The following is a 19,867-nucleotide window of genomic DNA, read 5'->3' as shown; positions in this document are numbered from 1 at the left end:
TAATGGGTGACAATCTTTGGCCAGACTTCCAATCTGATAACTCTGCCCAAATTGGAGTTGACTAGTTTGTGTTCCCACTTCAGGATTAAGGTGGTCCAAAACTGCCAATGACCAATGACTGGGCTGCTTTTATGCTTGCTCAAGAGATAAAACTCTGGGCACAGGTTCCAAGTGGCTTTGCTTGATCCTCTTTCCTAGATCTCCCTGGTGACCAGGCTGATTCTCAGGTAGGCAGGGAACTTGTTGGCTCACAGAAGTCTCCAGAATTCTGTTTTGAACTCATCTGCAAAATATTTGAAAGTTTTCTCTTGGATCTCAAAAGTCCTGAGTAGGGAGTTTTATTTTGTATTGAGCTGTGTCTTTATAAAGACAGGTGTCACTGAAGACTGTGTGTCCTCAGAATTAACTGAACTCACGCAGGCCTGGATGGAGTTCCGGGATCCTGGCTTCAGGCTGAACATTGCCTGCTGTTGTGAGCATTTGGGGATGGACCAGAAAATGGAAGAAATCTCTCTCCCTCTCCATCTCCCCCTGCCTTACAAATAAAATGAAAAACAGATAAAAATTGGGAAAAAAAGTGTTTTTCCTTGTGTTCTAAGCAAAAAGTAAGTACTGTTGTTATAGGTAGAGCTCATCTGTACACTTCATAAATACTCATAAATCTCAGGTTAAAGGCTTGTTGATCACGGCTGGCTGGGCTGCCTACTCAGCTCCCATTCTGTAATGCATCCCCTTCCATCATCTGCAGTTCACTTTGGGTGCTCATAAAACATCAAACTGCCCCCTGACTTTGCAGCCCTGTGTTCTTTATACATAGCTTGGCCATAATCTTATTTTCTTTAGCAGCATGCTAATTTTTATGAGTACTTCATAGGCAAAGAGACAATGGAGTCATTGATTTTCTCTGGGCTTTTGCCCTAAGTGTTTTTTTTTTTTATGAAGTGGATTCTGGGTACTGTATAGAACTTTGCTGGATTAGAATTTGGGGTGCAGAGGTTGATGTTAGAGAAATAGGGCTATCACTGTCACTTCACTGCCACTTCCACTCTGCAACCCATGCCTGCCTTTGGATTCTGTTTTTACAGAGTGTTGGAATGAGGCAGTAGTGATGCAATAAAGGAATGAACTTTCAATTTTTAAGTATTTTTATTTTTATTGATACAAAGAGAACAGATTGCAAAAGAATGTAATTCCATGAGAACATAACCATACTTCTCTATTTCCCCTCCTTTCTTCCTTTCTCTTTTTAAGGATTTAAGAAATTAGATTTTTCCTTTACCTAACTTCACCCCTTCACCTCCAGCCTTCCTGTCCATTTGTTCGTACTTTACAATGTAGTACTTTGAGCTTTTCCCCCCTTCTTTCATGCATGTTTTGCCTGCTCCCCCCTCATAGCCAAAAAAGGAAAAATGAATAAAAATCATGAGATATTGATTCAAAGACAGGAATCCTATCCAGAAATACAGAAAAAAAGTTACCTGCTTTTTCTTTTTATTAAAGATTTATTTATTGATTAACATTTCTGGAAGCAACAGCTGGTCATTCTTTGAGGTCTGTCCTTAGAATGTAAGGGGAGCAGGATGCCAGCACCACAGGTGGAAGATTAACCTACTGTGCCATGACACCAGCTCCAAGTATATAAAAAATTTAGAACAGAAAATCTACCAACATCACGGAGTTTATCTCCCTTTCAAAACTTTTAATAACTTTTGGGATGGAAAATGCTAATTTGAGGTGCTGTAATTAAATTCACACACACAAAAAAAAATGTTTTAGGATGTTTTACTTCATTATTTAAGTTAGATAATATTAGGAAATTCTAAATTATTTTGTGGATAAATTGTAATTTCTTTTCACAAGTGCATTTGAGTAGAAACACAAGCTTTTATAACCAATTATTTATGTTCAAAACATATTCTCATGTATGTTTTGTATTAAAAATAACAAAGTTTATATACATCATGTTCAATACAAGCCTATACTTTTTTTTAAGTTTTATCTAAAAAGAATCTTTTTTAAATATTTATTTTATTTATTTGAAAGACAGAGTTATAGAGAGAGGTAGAAACAGAGAGAGAGAGGTCTTCCATCTGCTGGTTCACTCCCCAGATAGCTACAATAGCCGGAGCTGCACCGAACCGAAGCCAGGAGCCCAGAGCTTCTCCCAGGTCTCCCATGTGGGTGCAGGGGCCCAAGAACTTGTGCCATCTTCTACTGCTTTCCCAGGCCATAGCATAAAACTGGATCAAAGAGGAGCAGCCGGGACTAGAACCAGTGCCAATTTGGGATGCTGGTGCTTCATGCCAGGGCTTTAACCTGGTGTGCCACAGTACCAGTCCCAAGAATCTTTGTATTTTTTTTTTAACAAAGCAAATTCAGATGACATAGTAAGTCCATAATTTCCCACAAAATTCATAAACTTAACATCTTAAATATCTTAAGTCTTACAAGTCTTCTGAATCACAGTTGTGCACTCTATGAACCTCCACAGCAGCTGAGAAGAATCTTAACATAAAAGCACCAAGTCTTCAGGCATCTCTACAGGTCTCTATTTTTCATTCTCTAAGACATGCAGTCAGGCTGCTGATGCAGCAAATACCAATTCTCCCTAAGCTTAATGGATAAGGAAAAGCATTTGGGAAACCAACACTATAAACATTATTAAGTCTGAAAGCATGTCTATCTCTTTACTGAATGACTTTTCCTTCTGTCCACTTTAAACTTTAATGAATAAAAATTGAGTTTTGAACATAATTTTTTTAGTTTAATCTAACACTTTAGGCATTTGTATTTATTTTTTAAGTCTTAATGAAAACAAAAATGTAATCTCTAATCTAAACTTCTGGAATCTTTTATTAGATTTAGAATTTTACAGCAAAGTAATATGATCTGTTTGTCCAAACATTATGGCTTTTAAGAAATTCTCTTCATGTGTGTAAATTAATAAAGCTTGTTTCCAATATATGCTTCCTGCATTTTCATTGCTGAAGCAGTGTTAAAAGGGTGTTTTTAGGATCTTGCCAACATCAGTCCTATGTACCCATAAATTATTGGAGCCATTAAATGGACAATAAAAACTGGTTGTGGGAGGCGGGGCTGTGGCTCGCTTGGTTGATCCTCTGCCTGCGGTACTGACCTCCTATAAGGGCACCAGGTTCTAGTCCCAGTTGCTCCTCTTCCAGTCCAGCTCTCTGCTGTGGCCTGGGAAGGCAGTGGAGGATGGCCCAAGTGCTGCATCCACATGGGAGACCAGGAGGAAGCACCTGGCTCCTGGCTTTGGATTGGTGCAGCATTGGCCATAGCGGCCATTTGGGGGATGAAAAAATGGAGGGAAGACCTTTCTCTCTGTCTCTCTCACTGTCTAACTCTGCCTGTCAAAAAATTTTAAAAAAAAAGATTGCCTTGGCATTTCATGCCAATTTTAACATCATTTTTTCCTAACTCTGAGAAGAATGTTGTTGTTATTTTTATTGAGATCATATTGAATCTGTAAATTGGTTTTGGAGGCTGGCACTGTGGAATAGTAGGTTGAGCCTCTGCCTGTGGCATTGGCATCTCATATGGATGCCACTTTGGGTCCCAGCTCTTCCTCTGATTCAGCTCTCTGCTCATGGCCTGGGAAGGCAGTGGAAGATGGCCCAAATGCTTGAGCCCCTGTATCCACCTGGAAGATTAGGAGGAAGCTCCAAGCTCCTAGGTGCAGATCAGCCCAGCTCCAGCCATTACAGCCATTTGGGGAATTAACCAGCAGATAGAAGACATCTCTTTCTGCCTCTCAAATAAATAAATTATTGTAAAAATAAAATTAAATTAAAAGCAATTTCTTTGGTGACATTAGTTCTTCCAATTTATGAACATGGAAAATTTTTCTTTTTGTGTGTTTTCTCCTATTGTTTTAATATTTTGTAATTTTTCTTGTAGAGCGCTTTCACATCCTTGACTAAATTTATTCCAAGGTAATAACAATGTTATGGCTATCATGAATGGCACTGATCTGATAAGTTCTTTTTCAGCTGTGACATTTTTGTATATAAAATTCTTATTGATTTTTGTGTGTTGATTTTATATCTTACAACTTTACCAAACTCTCTTATAAGTTTCAATAATCTCTTGGTGGAGTCTTTTGGTTTCCCAATATTTAGGGTCATGTCACCTGCAAGCAGGGCAGATGTTTTCCTTTGATTTCTTTTTCTTGCATTATTTCCATTGCTAAAACTTTTAGAAGTGTATTTTTATTTTATTTTATTTTACTTTTATTTATTTATTTTTTTTGACAGGCAGGGTGGACAGTGAGAGAGAGAGACAGGGAGAAAGTTCTTCCTTTACCGTTGGTTCACCCTCCAATGGCCGCTATGGCTGGCGCACTGCACTGATCCAAAGCCAGGAGCCAGGTGCTTCTCCTGGTCTCCCCTGTGGGTGCAGGGCCCAAACACTTGGGCCATCCTCCACTGCCCCCCCACCCCCAGGCCACAGCAGAGAGCTGGACTGGAAGAGGGGCAACCAGGACAGAAGAATCTGATGCCCCAACCAGGACTAGAACCCGGTGTGCCAGCGCCGCAGGTGGAGGATTAGCCTATTGAGCCACAGTGCAGGCCTAGAAGTATTGAACAGCAGTGCTGATGGTGAGCAACTTTGCTTTCAGATCTTAGTGGAAATGCTATATTTCTTTCTTTCTTTTTTTTTTTTTTTTTTACAGGCAGAGTGGACAGTGAGAGAGAGACAGAGAGAAAGGTCTTCCTTGGCCGTTGGTTCACCCTCCAATGGCCGCCGCGGTAGGCACGCTGTGGCCGGCGCACCGCGCTGATCCAATGGCAGGAGCCAGGTGCTTATCCTGGTCTCCCATGGGGTGCAGGGCCCAAGCACGTGGGCCATCCTCCACTGCACTCCCTGGCCACAGCAGAGAGCTGGCCTGGAAGAGGGGCAACCGGGACAGGATCAGTGCCCCAACTGGGACTAGAACCCAGTGTGCCGGCGCCGCAAGGCGGAGGATTAGCCTAGTGAGCCGTGGCACCGGCACTATATTTCTTTAAAATGTATTCACCAAACCAGAAGTTAATGAGGAATTGGGATATTATGTGAGTACTTCATGTGGTTAGGCAAGTTTTGATATACCCCTTCTGTATCCTAAGAGGTTGATTTTCCAGCAGATTTCTTCCTAATGGGGGTGTGCACTGTTTTATGGGGAAGGTAGCTTCATCTGCCCATGATGTCAACAGGGAAAGATGATGGAAAGTCTCCTTTGTTTTCCTTCTTAGTATATGCCATTGCAACCACTCCCACCATCTTTACAGAATTTCTGGCCATGAGGCTGTCCTCCTGTTGCTCAAGAACTGTGTGATTGGTTTCTATGTGAATGTTATTGTGGAGGTAAAAGGAACTTTGGAGAGCAAGACAGGTTCCTGTCTCTTGGTAGCTTAGGTGCAGTTGTAGATCAGAGGTGTTAGAATCTCTTATTCAGGTACACCCTATAGACCTTGGCTGGTTCAGGAAAGGATACCAGTGGTAGATCCTCAGTTCCAAAGCCATAGAAGGGATGAATAATGTTGGATTTTCAAGGAATTTTTTTTTTTTTTTTTTGTCAGAAGATGATGTGTCTGACAGAAGACCAGGTATACAGAAAGGGGTTCTAAAATTTCTGTAGACAACTGGTTTCATACAAGATGGCTGTGGGATGGAGATGGGTGTTCAGACCATTTGAGCTGAATTGTATATGAGCTGAATGTAGGTTGCACCTCTGTTACTGTTTACTCATCTTTAAGATGAGTGTAGCAGCAATACTAGTGAAATGTCCTCACTGTGAGATGTGTGCAGGCTGACTTACACTGTGTTGCAATAGTTTCTGGGAACATGGAAATTTGGGTACTGGAGGACAGTCCCATTTCCTTTGGAAGTGAGTAGTTGTTATGGTATTTGAAGAAGGGAACTCCACAAATAGGAATCATTTCTAACAGAATATAACTTAATGCTCTCTGACACAGCAACTTAAAGCTCAGAGCAGAGACAAGAGTCATTGAAATGTAAAGATCCTAGTTGCATGCTTCAAGCAGTTATGGATCATACTGACCAGAGTGAACAGTGGCCTTAAGTGTACAGCCTGGGGTAGAGGGATAACCTCTCCTATCTGAGAGTCACCATCTGCATTACTTCCTACCATGTGCCCATTACTTCATTCTACTTCCAGGATCTTTAGAAATGGAGGTCTGTGAAACCTAGTCTGTCATATACTTGGTACCTGGGCTATGCTGTTGCTCCCTGTATTCTAATAGTCCTTCCTGGTAGCTCAAGGAGGTTTTGCCAGGATCTCTTAAAAAAGATGAAACAAATTGTATTTCAGGAGAAAAGTGGCTTGAGTAGTGTCACATGATTTGTAAATGCCCAGCACCCTAACTTCTTTCTAATGTTCTCTATCTTGCCACACTTAATTAAAAAACACATTTATTTTTCAGATCCATTTCAGAAACTGTCACCAGTTCAAATAGTACTGCTTGAGAAATCTCCCCTGAGCATGTCTTCCCTTTTGCTCCTAATGCTATGTATGGATTGTGTGTCTTCAAAAAGTATATCATATGGCTGGCGCTGTGGTGCAATGGGGTTAATGCCATGATCTGAAGCGCTGGCATCCCATATAGGTGCCAGTTCAAGACTCACCTGCTCCACTTTTTTTTTTTTTTTTTTTTTTTGACAGGCAGAGTGGAAAGTGAAAGAGAGAGACAAAGAGAAAGGTCTTCCTTTTGCCATTGGTTCACCCTCCAATGGCCACCACGGCTGGTGCACTGCAGCCAGCACACTGCGCTGATCTGATGGCAGGAGCCAGGTGCTTATCCTGGTCTCCCATGGGGTGCAGGGCCCAAGCACTTGGGCCATCCTGCACTGCACTCCTGGGCCACAGCAGAGAGCTGGCCTGGAAGAGGGGCAACCGAGACAGAATCCGGTGCCCTGACCGGGACTACAACCCGGTATGCCAGCTCTGCAAGGTGGAGGATTAGCCTATTGAGCCATGGCACTGGGCTGCTCCACTTCTGATCCAGCTCTCACTATGGCCTGGGAAAGCAGTAGAAGATGGCTCAAGTCCTTGGGCCCCTGCGCCCATGTGGGTAACCCAGAAAAATCTCCTGGCTCCTGGCTTTGGATCAGCACAGCTCCAGCCATTGCAACTAACTGGGGAGTGAACCATTGGATAGAAGACTTTCTCTCTTTCTCTCTCTGCCTCTCCTCTCTCTGTGAAACTTTGACTTTCAAATAAGTAAATAAATCTTTCAAAAAAAAGCATATCAAAAATTTTCTCCCTTTCAGTAATTTCTTTTTGAACAATATACAGTATACATGCAGCTACAGGAAATTACTGTGAACTTTTACCCCATTTTCTGAAATAGTAACATTATACTAAATCAGGTTCATGTGATAACAAGTTCCTTAAAATATAAACCAAAAGAACACAATGACCATATATAAGCAGAAATGTGAAGAATAACTTATGATCTCCAGATAATTTATTTATATGAATCCCAGGACTTATTTTTTGGTGTCAGCAGCTTTCCTAAGGTCTAATTGATAGGCAAAGATTGTGTTTATAAGAGCTTTTTACTAAGATTTTTAAAAATTTATTAGAAAATGTTATATATAAGGAAAGACAGGGAGATCTTCCATCTGCTTTTCTTAGGCCATTAGCAGGAAGCTAAATCAAAAGCAGAACAGCCAAAACATGAACCATTACTCATATGGGGTGCTTGCATTGCAGGTGGCAGGTTTACTTGCTATGTGACAATGCTGGCCCTGTTTTATGGGAACTTCTAAATGAAATTTTGAAGTTGTATGCATTGTAATTTGCATGTAATTCAACTTTCTGCCATACTTAATGGTATGTATCAGCATTTGATGTAGGACAAATCAGAAAACACAGTGGCTTAACCAATAGCCATTTGATTTGCAGTTCTGACTCTGTGTTATGGGCTGCACTCAGCTGGGCAGTTCCTATGATCAGTCCAAGAGCAGAAATGAGAGTTTAGTCATTTGGGGAACTGATTGAGGCTTCACTTAAGTGTCTGGGGTTTGTGGTGAATCTTGGCTACATACTATCTCTTCAACAGGCAGGCCCCAAGATTTTTCAGAATATAACTGTCATAAAAAGAAAATCTGAGAAGGCGAATACTTTACAAATTGTCTATTTCTGGGGCTGGTGCTGTGGCATAGCAGGTAAAGCCACAGCCTGCAGTGTCGGCATCCCATATGGTGCCGGTTCAAGTCCCGGCTGCTCCACTTCTGATCTAGCTCTCTCCTATGGCCTAGAAAAGCAGTGGCAGATGGCCCAAGTCCTTGGGTCCCTGTACCCATGTGGGAGACCCAGAAGATGCAAAATCAAGGGCCAAGAGCTTCTTCTGTGTCACCCATGCAGGTGCAGGGGCCCAAGGACTTGGACCATCTTCCACTGCTTTCCCAGGCCATAGCAGAGAGCTAGATTGTACATTGAGCAGCTGGGACTCAAACCAGCTTCCATATGGAATGCTAGCACTGCAGGTGGCAGCTTTACCCAATATGCCACCATGCTGGCCCCCAGAGTTCTCTTTGAACTCCTTCCATTCACCTTCTGGGTCCTCCACATGTTTCTAAGAGGAGAGAAAATTAATATATCACCTGTAAGTATTTTTTTTTTAATTATTCCCCAGCTTGTTGTCCATTCTAATTTTAGGAGATTAACATTTTATTTATTTTTTTTAGATTTATTCATTTATTTGAAAGTCAGAGTTATAGTGAGGCAGATGAGAGGAGAGAGAGAGAGAGTCTTCCAATGGCTGATTCACTCCCCAATTTGCCACAATGACTGGAGCTGTGCTGATCCAAAGCCAGAAGTGAGGAGCTTCCACATGGGTGCAGGGTCTCAAGGACTTAAGCCATCTTCTACTGCTTTTCCAGGCCATAGCAGAGAGCTGGATTGGAAGCAGAGCAGCTGGGACTTGAATCGACACCAATATGGGATGCCAGCACTGCAGGTGGTGGCTTTACCCACTATACACCACAATGCCAGCCCCAATATACCAGTTAATTAAAATGGAAAAATAAACATACAATTTGTTCTCAAGGAATATACAGAAATAAATGATGAATTTGGCATGATTATGAGACATTACTATTATCTATAATAATGCAATTTGGTCTCTTGTCTTTCTGTTGCCATAGCAAAATATATATTTGTTACATGTATTGAGTTGAAACTAAGAGCACAATATGCTACATTTTTGGGGTCATGATGTATGAAACAGTCTACACATAGATGATGTACTGAGCAGTGTTTTAGTGCTACCTATCAAGTAAACACTTAGCATTCTGCAAGGAGAAGAGTTACCTAGTGCTAAAACACAAATCAGTTAAGTTTGTTTTTGAATTGTTAGAGTAATGGAGTCCTTAATACTTTGGAGAAGCTGAATTGGATTCAGGAATAGGATAAGAGATGTGTGGAGAAAAGAATCTACTGGAGGCTCATTTATTTTTTCAGATTTATTTATTTATTTGAAAGGCAGACTTACAGTGATTGGGAGAGACAGGGAGACAGAAAGATATCTTCCATCTACTGTTTCATTCCCCAAATGCCCACAATGGCTGGGACTGGGCCAGGCCAAAGCCAGGAGCATGGAACTCCATCTAGGTATCCAACATTGGTGAAGAGTCCAAATATTCAGGCCATCTTTCACTGCTCTTTCAGTCACATTGACAGGGAGCTGGATTGGAATTGGAGCAGCCAGGAGTCAAATCCTCTGTTTACATGGGATGCCAGCAGTTATAGTGAAGGCTGAGCCTGCTGCAACACAATTCTGGTGACACTTGCAGGTTCTTAAACAAATCTCTAAGCATTTTTCTCAGTGAGTCACAAGTGCAGATGGTACTGCAGACATTCCCAGGTTCTCTTTTTGGGCAAATAATTCCATTACTTTCACTTTAATTATGTATAATGTTATTTCAAATGTTTATCAGTAGAATAATCATAGACAAGAGCAAAAGCTAATTTCTATTCTTTGTCTTGCCTGTATCTTCTCTCTTACTTAAAATATTTATTAGCTTCATAGCAAAAGAAGTTGATGGACTGAGAGATAGAGAGCTTCCATACACATTAATTCACTCCCTAAATAACCATAGTAAGCAGAGGTGGGGCAGGACTGAAGACATGATTGAGGAATGGAATCTAGGCCTCCTTCATTGGTATCACTGCTTCCCCAGGTCTGCATTATCTGGGAGCTAAAAACTAGAGCTGGCACTGAAAATTCAACATAGGCACTCTGAGTGGCATCATAAACACTAAGCTAAATGCCTGCCCTGTTTTTTAATATATTTTTTCCTTTGACATATTAGAAGTGATGTGCATAGTGTTTTCCTGGAAATTCTTTTCTGTTCATTCCCATCATAGTTTCACTGATGGTTTTTTGCCTTTTTTCCTCAATGCTTCTACATACTTCTCCTTAACATTGCCCATTCAAGAGTCAATATTGCCCCTCTTTTAGCCTGCTGTGCATTTCCCCTTGACAGATGTGGCCTTTATGATTTGAACCTCTTGTTTTCCTCAAACTTGGGCATTTTTCACAGCCTGTAGATCTTTTTTTTTTTCTTTTTTCTTTTTTCTTTTTCTTTTTTTATTTTTGACAGGCAGAGTGGACAGTGAGAAAGAGACAGAGAGAAAGGTCTTCCTTTGCCATTGGTCCACCCTCCAATGGCCACCATGGCTGCCACACTGTGGCTGGTGCACCACGCTGATCCGAAGGCAGGAGCCAGGTGCTTCTCCTGGTCTCCCATGGGGTGCAGGGCCCAAGTACTTGGGCCATCCTCCACTGCACTCCCTGGCCACAGCAGAGAGCTGGCCTAGAGGAGAGGCAACTGGGACAGAATCTGGCACCCCAACCAGGACTAGAACCTGGTGTGCCAGCACCGCTAGGCAGAGGATTAGCCTGTTGAGCCACAGCACCAGCCAGCCTATAGATCATAGATTTGACTCAGTTGAATTCTTTGTGTGGCTTTCTAAACACTCAACAAATCTAATGTGAAACCACATCCTTCCTTTTTTCCTTCATATTTGTACACAACTGTCAGTGTTTGTTTTGTGACAGTTAATATGCTGACTGGAAGTATAATGTTACAGGCGATGATAGCATTTGAAGACCTGGCTGTGTACTTTACCTGGGAGGAATGGCAGAAAATGAACAATGCTCAGAAAACCCTATACAGAGATGTAATGCTGGAGATCTACAGCAGCCTGTTCTCCTTGGGTGAGTGACACCAATCACATGCCCAGGGATAACATTTTCTTGCTATTGGACAAATAAGGGAACACTTTATAAAGTTTAATGATGGGCAGGTATAGAATTTTAGCCCATGAATAATCTGAATATCTACCATCTAACAAAAGATTCAAATTGGAACATTTGTTGCATAGCTCCTGGAGCAAGCTGCTGTCCTTTAAATAACCCAAGATAGTAATTTCACAAAGTCTTACATTGTTTCCATTAATAGGGCCCTGCATTACCAAACCTGACTTGATCTTCAAGTTGGAGCAAGGAGCAGAGCCATGGGTGGTGGAAGAATGCCTGAATCAGAGCCTTTCAGGTCAGTCTGTACATAAGCGACAGGGATGCCAAGACAGAAAGTGTGCAGATGTTGACTGGTGTTCTTTCCATGATTTTTTCTCAAGCCTTACCCCTGATGACAGCTGATTTTGTGCATCAGACACAGGCATTCTAGAGTATTTAGAGATACCAGGATCTTTCTAACTCATTTTTTCTTGGTAAAGATGTTCTTTGCGTTAAAAAATTTCCAATCATTTTCTGATTATATTAAGGCTTTTTACCTAGGTTTGAAACATTCCCCAAATTCTAACTTGTCCTTCTCTACACTTTCATACCTTTTCCTTCATGCACTTATTAGTTCCTTCAGTGCTTGTTAATTAGACAATGTACAGAAACTTATTTCTTTTTTTTTTTAAGATTAATGTGTTTTCTGGTTTTCTTTTTTTTGACAGGCAGAGTGGACAGCAAGAGAGAGACAGAGAAAAGGTCTTCCTTTGCCATTGGTTCACCCTCCAATGGCCACCATGGCTGGCGCACTGTGGCTGGTGCACCACACTGATCCGAAGGCAGGAGCCAGGTGCTTCTCCTGGTCTCCCATGCAGGTGCAGAGCCTAAGCACTTGGGCCATCCTCCACTGCACTCCTGGGCCACAGCAGAGAGCTGGCCTGGAAGAGGGGCAACCGGGACAGAATCCGGCACCCCAACCGGGACTAGAACCTGGTGTGCCGGCGCCACTAGGCAGAGGATTAGCCTGTTGAGCCACAGCGCTGGCCTGTTTTCTGTTTTTTTTAAAGATTTATTTATTTGAAAGTCAGAGAAAGAGAAGAAGCAGAGACAGAGAGAGAGAGCAAGCAAAAGAGGTCTTCCATCCACTGCTTTACTCCCCAATTGGCTGCAACAGCTGGAGCTGTGCCAATCCGAAGCCAGGAGTCAAGAGCTTCTTCTGGGCCTCCCACATTTTCCCAGGTCATAGCAGAGAACTAGATTGGAAGTGGAGCAGCTGGGACTCAAACCAGCACCATATGTGATGCCAGCACTGCAGGTGGTGGCTTTACCCTCTATACCACAGCACCGGCCCCCAGAAACTTATTTCTAACACATTGCTCAGATTGAATTCCCACTCATGATTTTGCCCAGGTACAGAACTTGCTATTTTAAGCATCTCAGGACTGAATCAATAAATGTGAATTCTCTTTCTTAGTCTCTTTCTCTCTTTTTTTTTTTTTCCTCTGTGCCTCTCAAATAAATAAGAAAATGATACTTTGTTGGTTACATTTGAGGATTGAACCAGTAGCTGGCAAACCTCTATTTCATTCTCTCTTTGTCTCTCATTCTGTGTCTCTGACTCTCAAGTAACTAAATACGTACATGCTAATGATGGTCATGAGTAAGCCTCTGTGCATGACATCAGAAATCGTGAAGCTGAGAATGGCACTGTACTGAGACATCAGAAATTATGAAGCTAGGAATGACACTATGGTACAGTGTGTTAAAGTTCAAGCCTACAGCAAAGCATCCTATATGGGTGCTAGTTCAAGTCCCAGCTGGTCCTCTTCTAATCCAGCTCTCTGCTAATGCACTTGAGACAGGAGCAGAGGATGGCCTAAGTCATTGGCCCCCTGCACCCATGTGGGAGACATGAAAAAAACTCCTGGCTCCTGGCTTCATCTTGGCCCAGCCTTGGTTGTTGTGTCCATCTGGGGAGTGAACCAGCAAATAGAAGACTTCTCTCTTTTTCTACCTCTCTCTATAACTCTAGCTTTCAAATAAATAAGATAAATCTTTTTTAAAAATCATAAAACTAAGCATGAACTTGTATAAAAACATGAAAATAAGTGATCCTCAACTCACCAAGAAAGTAATGAGATCCTGAGGCCCAAGATCAAGTAGCCTCATGGGTTTATGTTGAGTGGCTCAGATTTCTTTAACGGTGGAGTTTAAAGTATGACTTCTCTCTCTTATTTTTTAGTATCATTGAAAAACCAGCAAACAAAAAGATGAGAAAGGCATAGAAAATTAAGCTTTCTGTGAAAATAAGAAGCAACTTCTAGTCCCAGTTGGGGTGCTGGATTCTGTCCTGGTTGCACCTCTTCCAGTCCATCTCTCTGCTGTGGCCCCAGGAAGGCAGTGGAGGATGGCCCAAGCTCTTGGACCCCTGCACCCACATGGGAGACCAGGAGGAAGCACCTGGCTACTGGCTTCCACTGGCCGTAGAGGCCATTTGGGGGGTGAACCAACAGAAGGAAGACCTTTCTCTCTGTCTCTCTCTCTCACTGTCTAAACTCTGCCTGTCAAAAAAAAAAGAAAAAAGAAAAATAAGAGGCAACTGAACAAAAGCCTGCAGAAATTCAAATTGTAACACAGGAATGTTTATAGAAAGAATTGAGAGGAGATAACTAGCATTGATGATTTTAGAATGAGCTAGAAAACACTTTTCAAAGATGAGCACATCCTAGTTTTCAGAAACAAATTCTTTAAACTGATTGAGTATGTATAACTAAGGTGGTATATTGGGACTTTTCTGTACCTGTTGTACTTCTGAGAAGCTGAAGGTGTCAGGATTTAGCAATTTGGGGAAGCTGTCATAGAGTAGAGACAAAGTAGTTTTTCATTTGAAAAATCCCACAAATGATGTTTTCCTAGGAAGACTGAACATGATAAAATCATAGATTCAAATCCTATTCCTCAAGTGTGGTCCTGCTTAAAGTACAGATGCATTTTACTCTTCTCCACCTGCAAGTAAATGATCCAGTGAAACTTTCTTATGTTTATGGTTGAAATATCAGAGAAGGACAAAACACACAATTTTTATAAAAATAAACTGGAGAAAAAGGACAGGGAAAAATCTGGTTGCTAGATAGTGGGTGAATATTTTATTAAATATTTGTCCATTCTTTAAAATCTTTTATAGTTATTTCATCTTTGTGAAAGGCAGAGTGATAGAGGAGAAAGAGAAAGAGGTCCCCTGTTAGCTCACTCCTCAGGTGCCTACAACACTTAGGTCTAACTAGTCTGAAGCTGAAACTCTAGAATTCCATCTAGTCTTCCCTGGTGTATCACAGGTCCCCTGGTGTATCACAGGCACATGAGCCATTATTTGCTGCCTTCCAATTTACATAGGCAGAGAGCTGTACTGAAAACAGAGTAGCCAGGGCTCAAACTGACACTGTTTGAAGATTCAGGTATCCCACACATCTTAGCACAGAAATCATTCTGCCATGTTGAAGTTGATTTCTTCTGAAAGGAGGAGCGTGGTGGAGACAAGAGTCACGGAGTCACCACACAGACCCCAGGAGTCGAGTGAAAGCAGGCCAGAGGCAAGCAGCCTACAGACTCATTTATTTTAGTTGCTACAGCTGCTTATATAGCCAAGGCAGCCAATCTGGTCAGGGGGCGGTCTATGCCCTAACCAATCACAGCCTATTGCCAGGCAGTTTCCAAAGCCATCCAATCACAGCCTGTTGTCAGTAAGTTTCTGTTGTCAGTGGCCATCTTGGCATGACCTTCTCACCTTCTCATTCCACCACATTGCCATACTTGAAAAATTCTGATAGTAAACAAACAGGATCATGTTTGAACATTGGGAAACCTTATGGTACAATTTAATATATTACTGTATTAAGGAGAAAAACTGTATAACAGTCATAAATATCTCATACTGATTTTGTCAAAATCTTATACCACTTGGATAATAAGTAACTTCATTCCTTTTTTATGAGTATGCCAGGAGAAACAGTTACATGTGATTCAGTGACATGATTGCTTTTTTCTCATTTCAGTTGGCATGAAAAGGTATGACCTGACTAGGATCAACCAGGAAAGTTGGGACAAAAATCTGAATCAGGATTTTATGAAAAATAACAAGACATCAGCCCCCAAGAGAGTTGATAACACTAAGGTACCTGGAAATTCTCTCCAGTTCTGTGAGCCTCTCGGCCAGCATGACAAGACTCACATCATGAAGCAGCCATTTGGACCCATTGGACAAGCAAAAGTCTTCACAAGGAAGATGTTCTGTAAATCTGAGAGAGTTCATACGGCAGAAAACTCTAATAAGGCAGCTGTCACTTTTGGAAAAGCAACTCAAATAGAAAAAGCTATCCATGAAAATTCTAGCCTCAATATGCATCAACAAACCCACACAAGAGAGAAATTTTATGAATACGTTAGGTATATTGAACCTGTCATTCACCAATCACATCTTGCAATAAATCAGAGACCATATATAAAGGGAAAACTCTACACATGTAAACTTTGTGGAAAATCACTAAGCTCTAATTCACCTTATGAATGTAATGACTGTGGAAAAGCCTTTGAACAAAAGCCAAAGTTCATAATGCATGAGAGAATTCACACAGGGGAGAAACCTCATGAATGTAATGACTGTGGAAAAGCCTTTAGACAAAAGTCAACCCTCTTCATGCATCAGAGAATTCACACAGGCGAGAAACCTCATAAATGTAACGACTGTGGAAAAGCCTTTGGACGAAAGTCAAACCTTGTAATGCACCAGAGAATTCACACAGGGGAGAAACCTCATGAATGTAATGACTGTGGAAAAGCCTTTAGACAAAAGTCAACACTCATCATGCATCAGAGAATTCACACAGGCGAGAAACCTCATAAATGTAACAACTGTGGAAAAGACTTTGGACGAAAGTCAAACCTTGTAATGCACCAGAGAATTCACACAGGGGAGAAACCTCATAAGTGTAATAACTGTGGAAAAGCCTTTACACAAAAGTCACACCTCATAAACCATCAGCAAATTCACACAGGGTAGAAACCTCATGAATGTAATGATTGTTGAAAAGCCCTTGGCCATGAGTCAGCCCTCCTCATACATCAGTGAATTCACACAGGGGAGAAACCTATGTGAGAAACATAAATGTAATGACTGTGGAAAAGCCTTTGGACAAAAGTCACACCTCCTATCACACCAGAGAATTCACACAGGGCAGAAACCTCATGAATGTAATGACTGGAAAAGCATATGGCCATAAGTCAACCCTCATTGTGCATCACAGAATTCACCCAGGGGAGAAACCTTATGAATGTAATGACTGTGGAAAAGCTTTGGCCATAAGTTCCAACTCAGAATTCACCACAAAATACACACAGGGAAATAAGCTTATGAATGTAATGACTGTGGAAAAGTCTTGCTATAAATTTTACCTCATGTCAAAACAGAATTCACACATGGCACAGCTCCAGCCATTGCGGCCAATTGAGGAGTGTACCATCAGATGGAAGACCTCTCTCTCTGCCTCTCCTCTCTCTCTAACTCTTACTTTCAAATAAATAGTAAATTTAAAAAAAAGCTACTTCTTCCTGAGTCACAATATGCCCTGAACCCTGTATGATGCTAGATTGGAACTGAGTAGATCTGGTGGTAACAGAATGGCTTTACTCAGTCAGGAAGAGAATGATCATCTTCTTTTGAAGATTCTACTCCTGGTGATGTTTGGGTTTTCAGAAGAAAGTTAGTCTCTTGGACTCTGGACTGCAAATTATGTCTGATAAGAGGATCACAAAGTGAGTAAGGGGTTTGATATTGTGAGTTTAATCTGGGCCCAAATGAGAAGTGCTAATTCCAAATATCATTATCTTGCTCTTTATCAAGAACCCCTATAACTTTCACATGAAAAACAGCAAGGCTGAGAATTCAACTCTCATAATTCCACAACCTGATCAATTTTGTGGTTTTTTTTTTTTTTAAAGTAATTTCAATCCTGTGACTATAAGAAATGGGAGACTTTTCCAGGATTTTCATGAAAATATTATGTTCTTCAGACTGTGACTTGAGTGGAGTTAAGAGAGTGAACTTATCAGTGTTTTTTGGTAAGTGCTCAAGAGGCCAATAAATCCACCCCATACAACAGTCCTTATGAAAGATCATTACTGCCACAATGATCAAATACCATAAATATTTGGTTCCTGATGCAAGTGTTTTACTTGCCACTATCTACATCACTATCAACCAGAACCTGGTTCATTGTGATGTTGCTGCAGGTCATGGACTTCTAGTACCCAATCCACCATCATGGACTCCACACTATAGTTAAGTCTAAAGGATTAGTAAAAGAATAGAATAGATCTTTGCAGCACAGATTTAAGGTATGATTAAAAGTCAGGGCCAAGGGCACTGTGGTGCAGTGGGTTAACGCCCTGGCCTGAAGCACAGGCATCCCATATGGGTGCTGGTTCAAGACCTGACTGCTCCACTTCCTGCGCAGCTCTCTGCTATGGCCCGGGAAAGCAGCAAAAGATGGCCCAGGTCCTAGTGCCCCTACACCCATGTGGGAGACCCAGAATAAGCTCCTGGCTTCAGATCGGCACAGCTGCAACCATTACAGCCATCTTGGGGGGTGAACCATTGGATGGAAAACCTCTCTCTCTCTCTCTCTCTCTCTCTCTCTCTCTGCCTCTCCTCTTTCTGTGTAACTTTGACTTTCAAATAAATAAATCTTTAAAAAAAAGCGCCAAACTAATTTCTACACTCCCTCTTTACAGGACTGTTTTCTGGAATGAATTCTGTTATGATCAGTATCTAATAAAGAGACATAACAAATATAATTTCGATACAGAAATTTTAATATCAAAATTATCTGTAACACGACTATAGTTATAAAAAATTGGCTGCTAAGAAATGCAGGTCATGTAAATGTCACTGGTATGGTATCTAGAAAGAAAAATTATTCCTAATGGCTGGGATAGAGTACCCCAGAGTCAAGGCTAAGGTTCATATCTGTTGGATAGGGTATAGCTGTGACTCATTGAATGTCAGAAAAATTGTTATGATGAAGGCCTAGGACTAACACATGGCAAGTAAGGCATGGAGGGTATAGAACATGAAAAGACACTCATTCTCATGTGTCAACTCTACCATTACTGTGTGAATGAATGTCTTAGGTTTTACATCTAAGTCTGGCATTATCTTTATATTCTCTTTGTTAAAATATTTGTTTTATTTGTTTGAAAGATGGTTTACAGAGAGAGGTAGATAACAGAGAAAGAGAGGTCTTCCATCAACTGGTTCACTCCTCAAATGACTGCAATGACCAGAGCTGGGCCCATCTGAGGCCAGGAATCAAGAGCTGCTTCCTGGTCTCCCACATGGATGCTGGGGTCCAAGGACTTATGCAATCTTCTGCTGCTTTCTTGGTCCATAAGCAAAGAGCGGGGGTTGAAGTGGAGCACCTGGGACTTGAACCAGCACTCATAAGGGATGTCAGAACTGCAGGCCAGGGCTTTAACCCATTGAGCCACAGTGTGGGCTCCTTTATTTTCTCCTTTATATTCACTGCCATCCATGTGGGAGAACCAGAAATAGTTCCAGGCCCCTGACTTCAGCCTGACTCAGTATAGGATTTTGTGGTCATTTGGAGGGTGAACCAGGAAATTGAAACAGAGTACTGGGGCTGGCACCTTGGCTCACTTGGTTAATCCTCCACCTGCAGTGCTGAGATCCCATATGGCCACCGGGTTCTAGTCCCACTTGCTCCTCTTCCAGAACAGCTCTCTGCTGTGGCCCAAGAGGGCAGTGGAGGATGGCCCAAGTGCTTGGGCCCCTACACCCACATGGGAGACCAGGAGGAAACACCTGGCTCCTGGCTTCGGATTGGCTCAGCGCCAACCATAGCAGCCATTTGGGGAGTGAACCAATGAAAGGAAGACCTTTCTGTCTCACTGTCTATCTGTCAAATAAAAATAAAAAAGAAACAGTACTTTATACTTTGTGTTTCTATGTGGGTGCAAACTTGAAATCTTTACTTAGTATATACTAAATTGAAATATGATAATTGAAAATGAATCTTGATGTGAATAGGATGGGAGAGGGAGCAGGAGATGGGATGGTTGCAAGTGGGAGGGAGGTTATGGGAGGAAAAAGCCACTATAATCCCAAAGTTATACTTTGGAAATTTATATTTATTAAATAAAAGTTAAATTGAAACACACACTCTCTTTCTCTTTCACTCTGCTTTTCAAATGAATAAAATAAATTTTTAAAAAAGATAATACTGTAATGACTACATCCTTTGCAAATTTTGCTTTGTCTTTGAATTATCACCTAGGTATATTAGTAAACTGGTTTATGCCAAACCAGATGTAATGTAATTTATTGATAGGCACTATCATTGTGATCTCATTAACTCAATTCTTTCAATTGCTATAGCAACTTTATTGTACATAGCTCCCTAAAACCATGTACAAGTGGGATCATTAATATTTTATAGGCACATGTTTATTTTACATTTCCTTTATTTTATGTTATTCAACTTTAATCATTGCCTTGAAATCTATTTAGATTTATTATTTAG

At 41.3% G+C, this 19,867-nt stretch overlaps 1 protein-coding gene across 1 annotated transcript in view; it reads left to right on the top strand.

Moving 5' to 3' along the window:
* Positions 1 to 19,452, top strand: part of LOC133776100 (zinc finger protein 717-like) — a 28,087-nt gene extending 8,635 nt beyond the window's left edge. Inside the window, exons 2-4 of the mRNA XM_062214804.1 lie at positions 11,123 to 11,249; positions 11,494 to 11,586; positions 15,326 to 19,452. Coding sequence (XP_062070788.1) covers positions 11,126 to 11,249; positions 11,494 to 11,586; positions 15,326 to 16,329 — 1,221 coding nt within the window. The 5' untranslated portion in view covers positions 11,123 to 11,125 and the 3' untranslated portion in view covers positions 16,330 to 19,452. The remainder of the gene's footprint in view (positions 1 to 11,122; positions 11,250 to 11,493; positions 11,587 to 15,325) is intronic.
* Positions 19,453 to 19,867: the final 415 nt, after the last annotated feature.

This window comes from Lepus europaeus, chromosome 17, assembly GCF_033115175.1.
Source record: "Lepus europaeus isolate LE1 chromosome 17, mLepTim1.pri, whole genome shotgun sequence".
NCBI lineage: Eukaryota > Metazoa > Chordata > Mammalia > Lagomorpha > Leporidae > Lepus > Lepus europaeus.
This window is presented reverse-complemented; position numbering and strand designations above follow the sequence as displayed.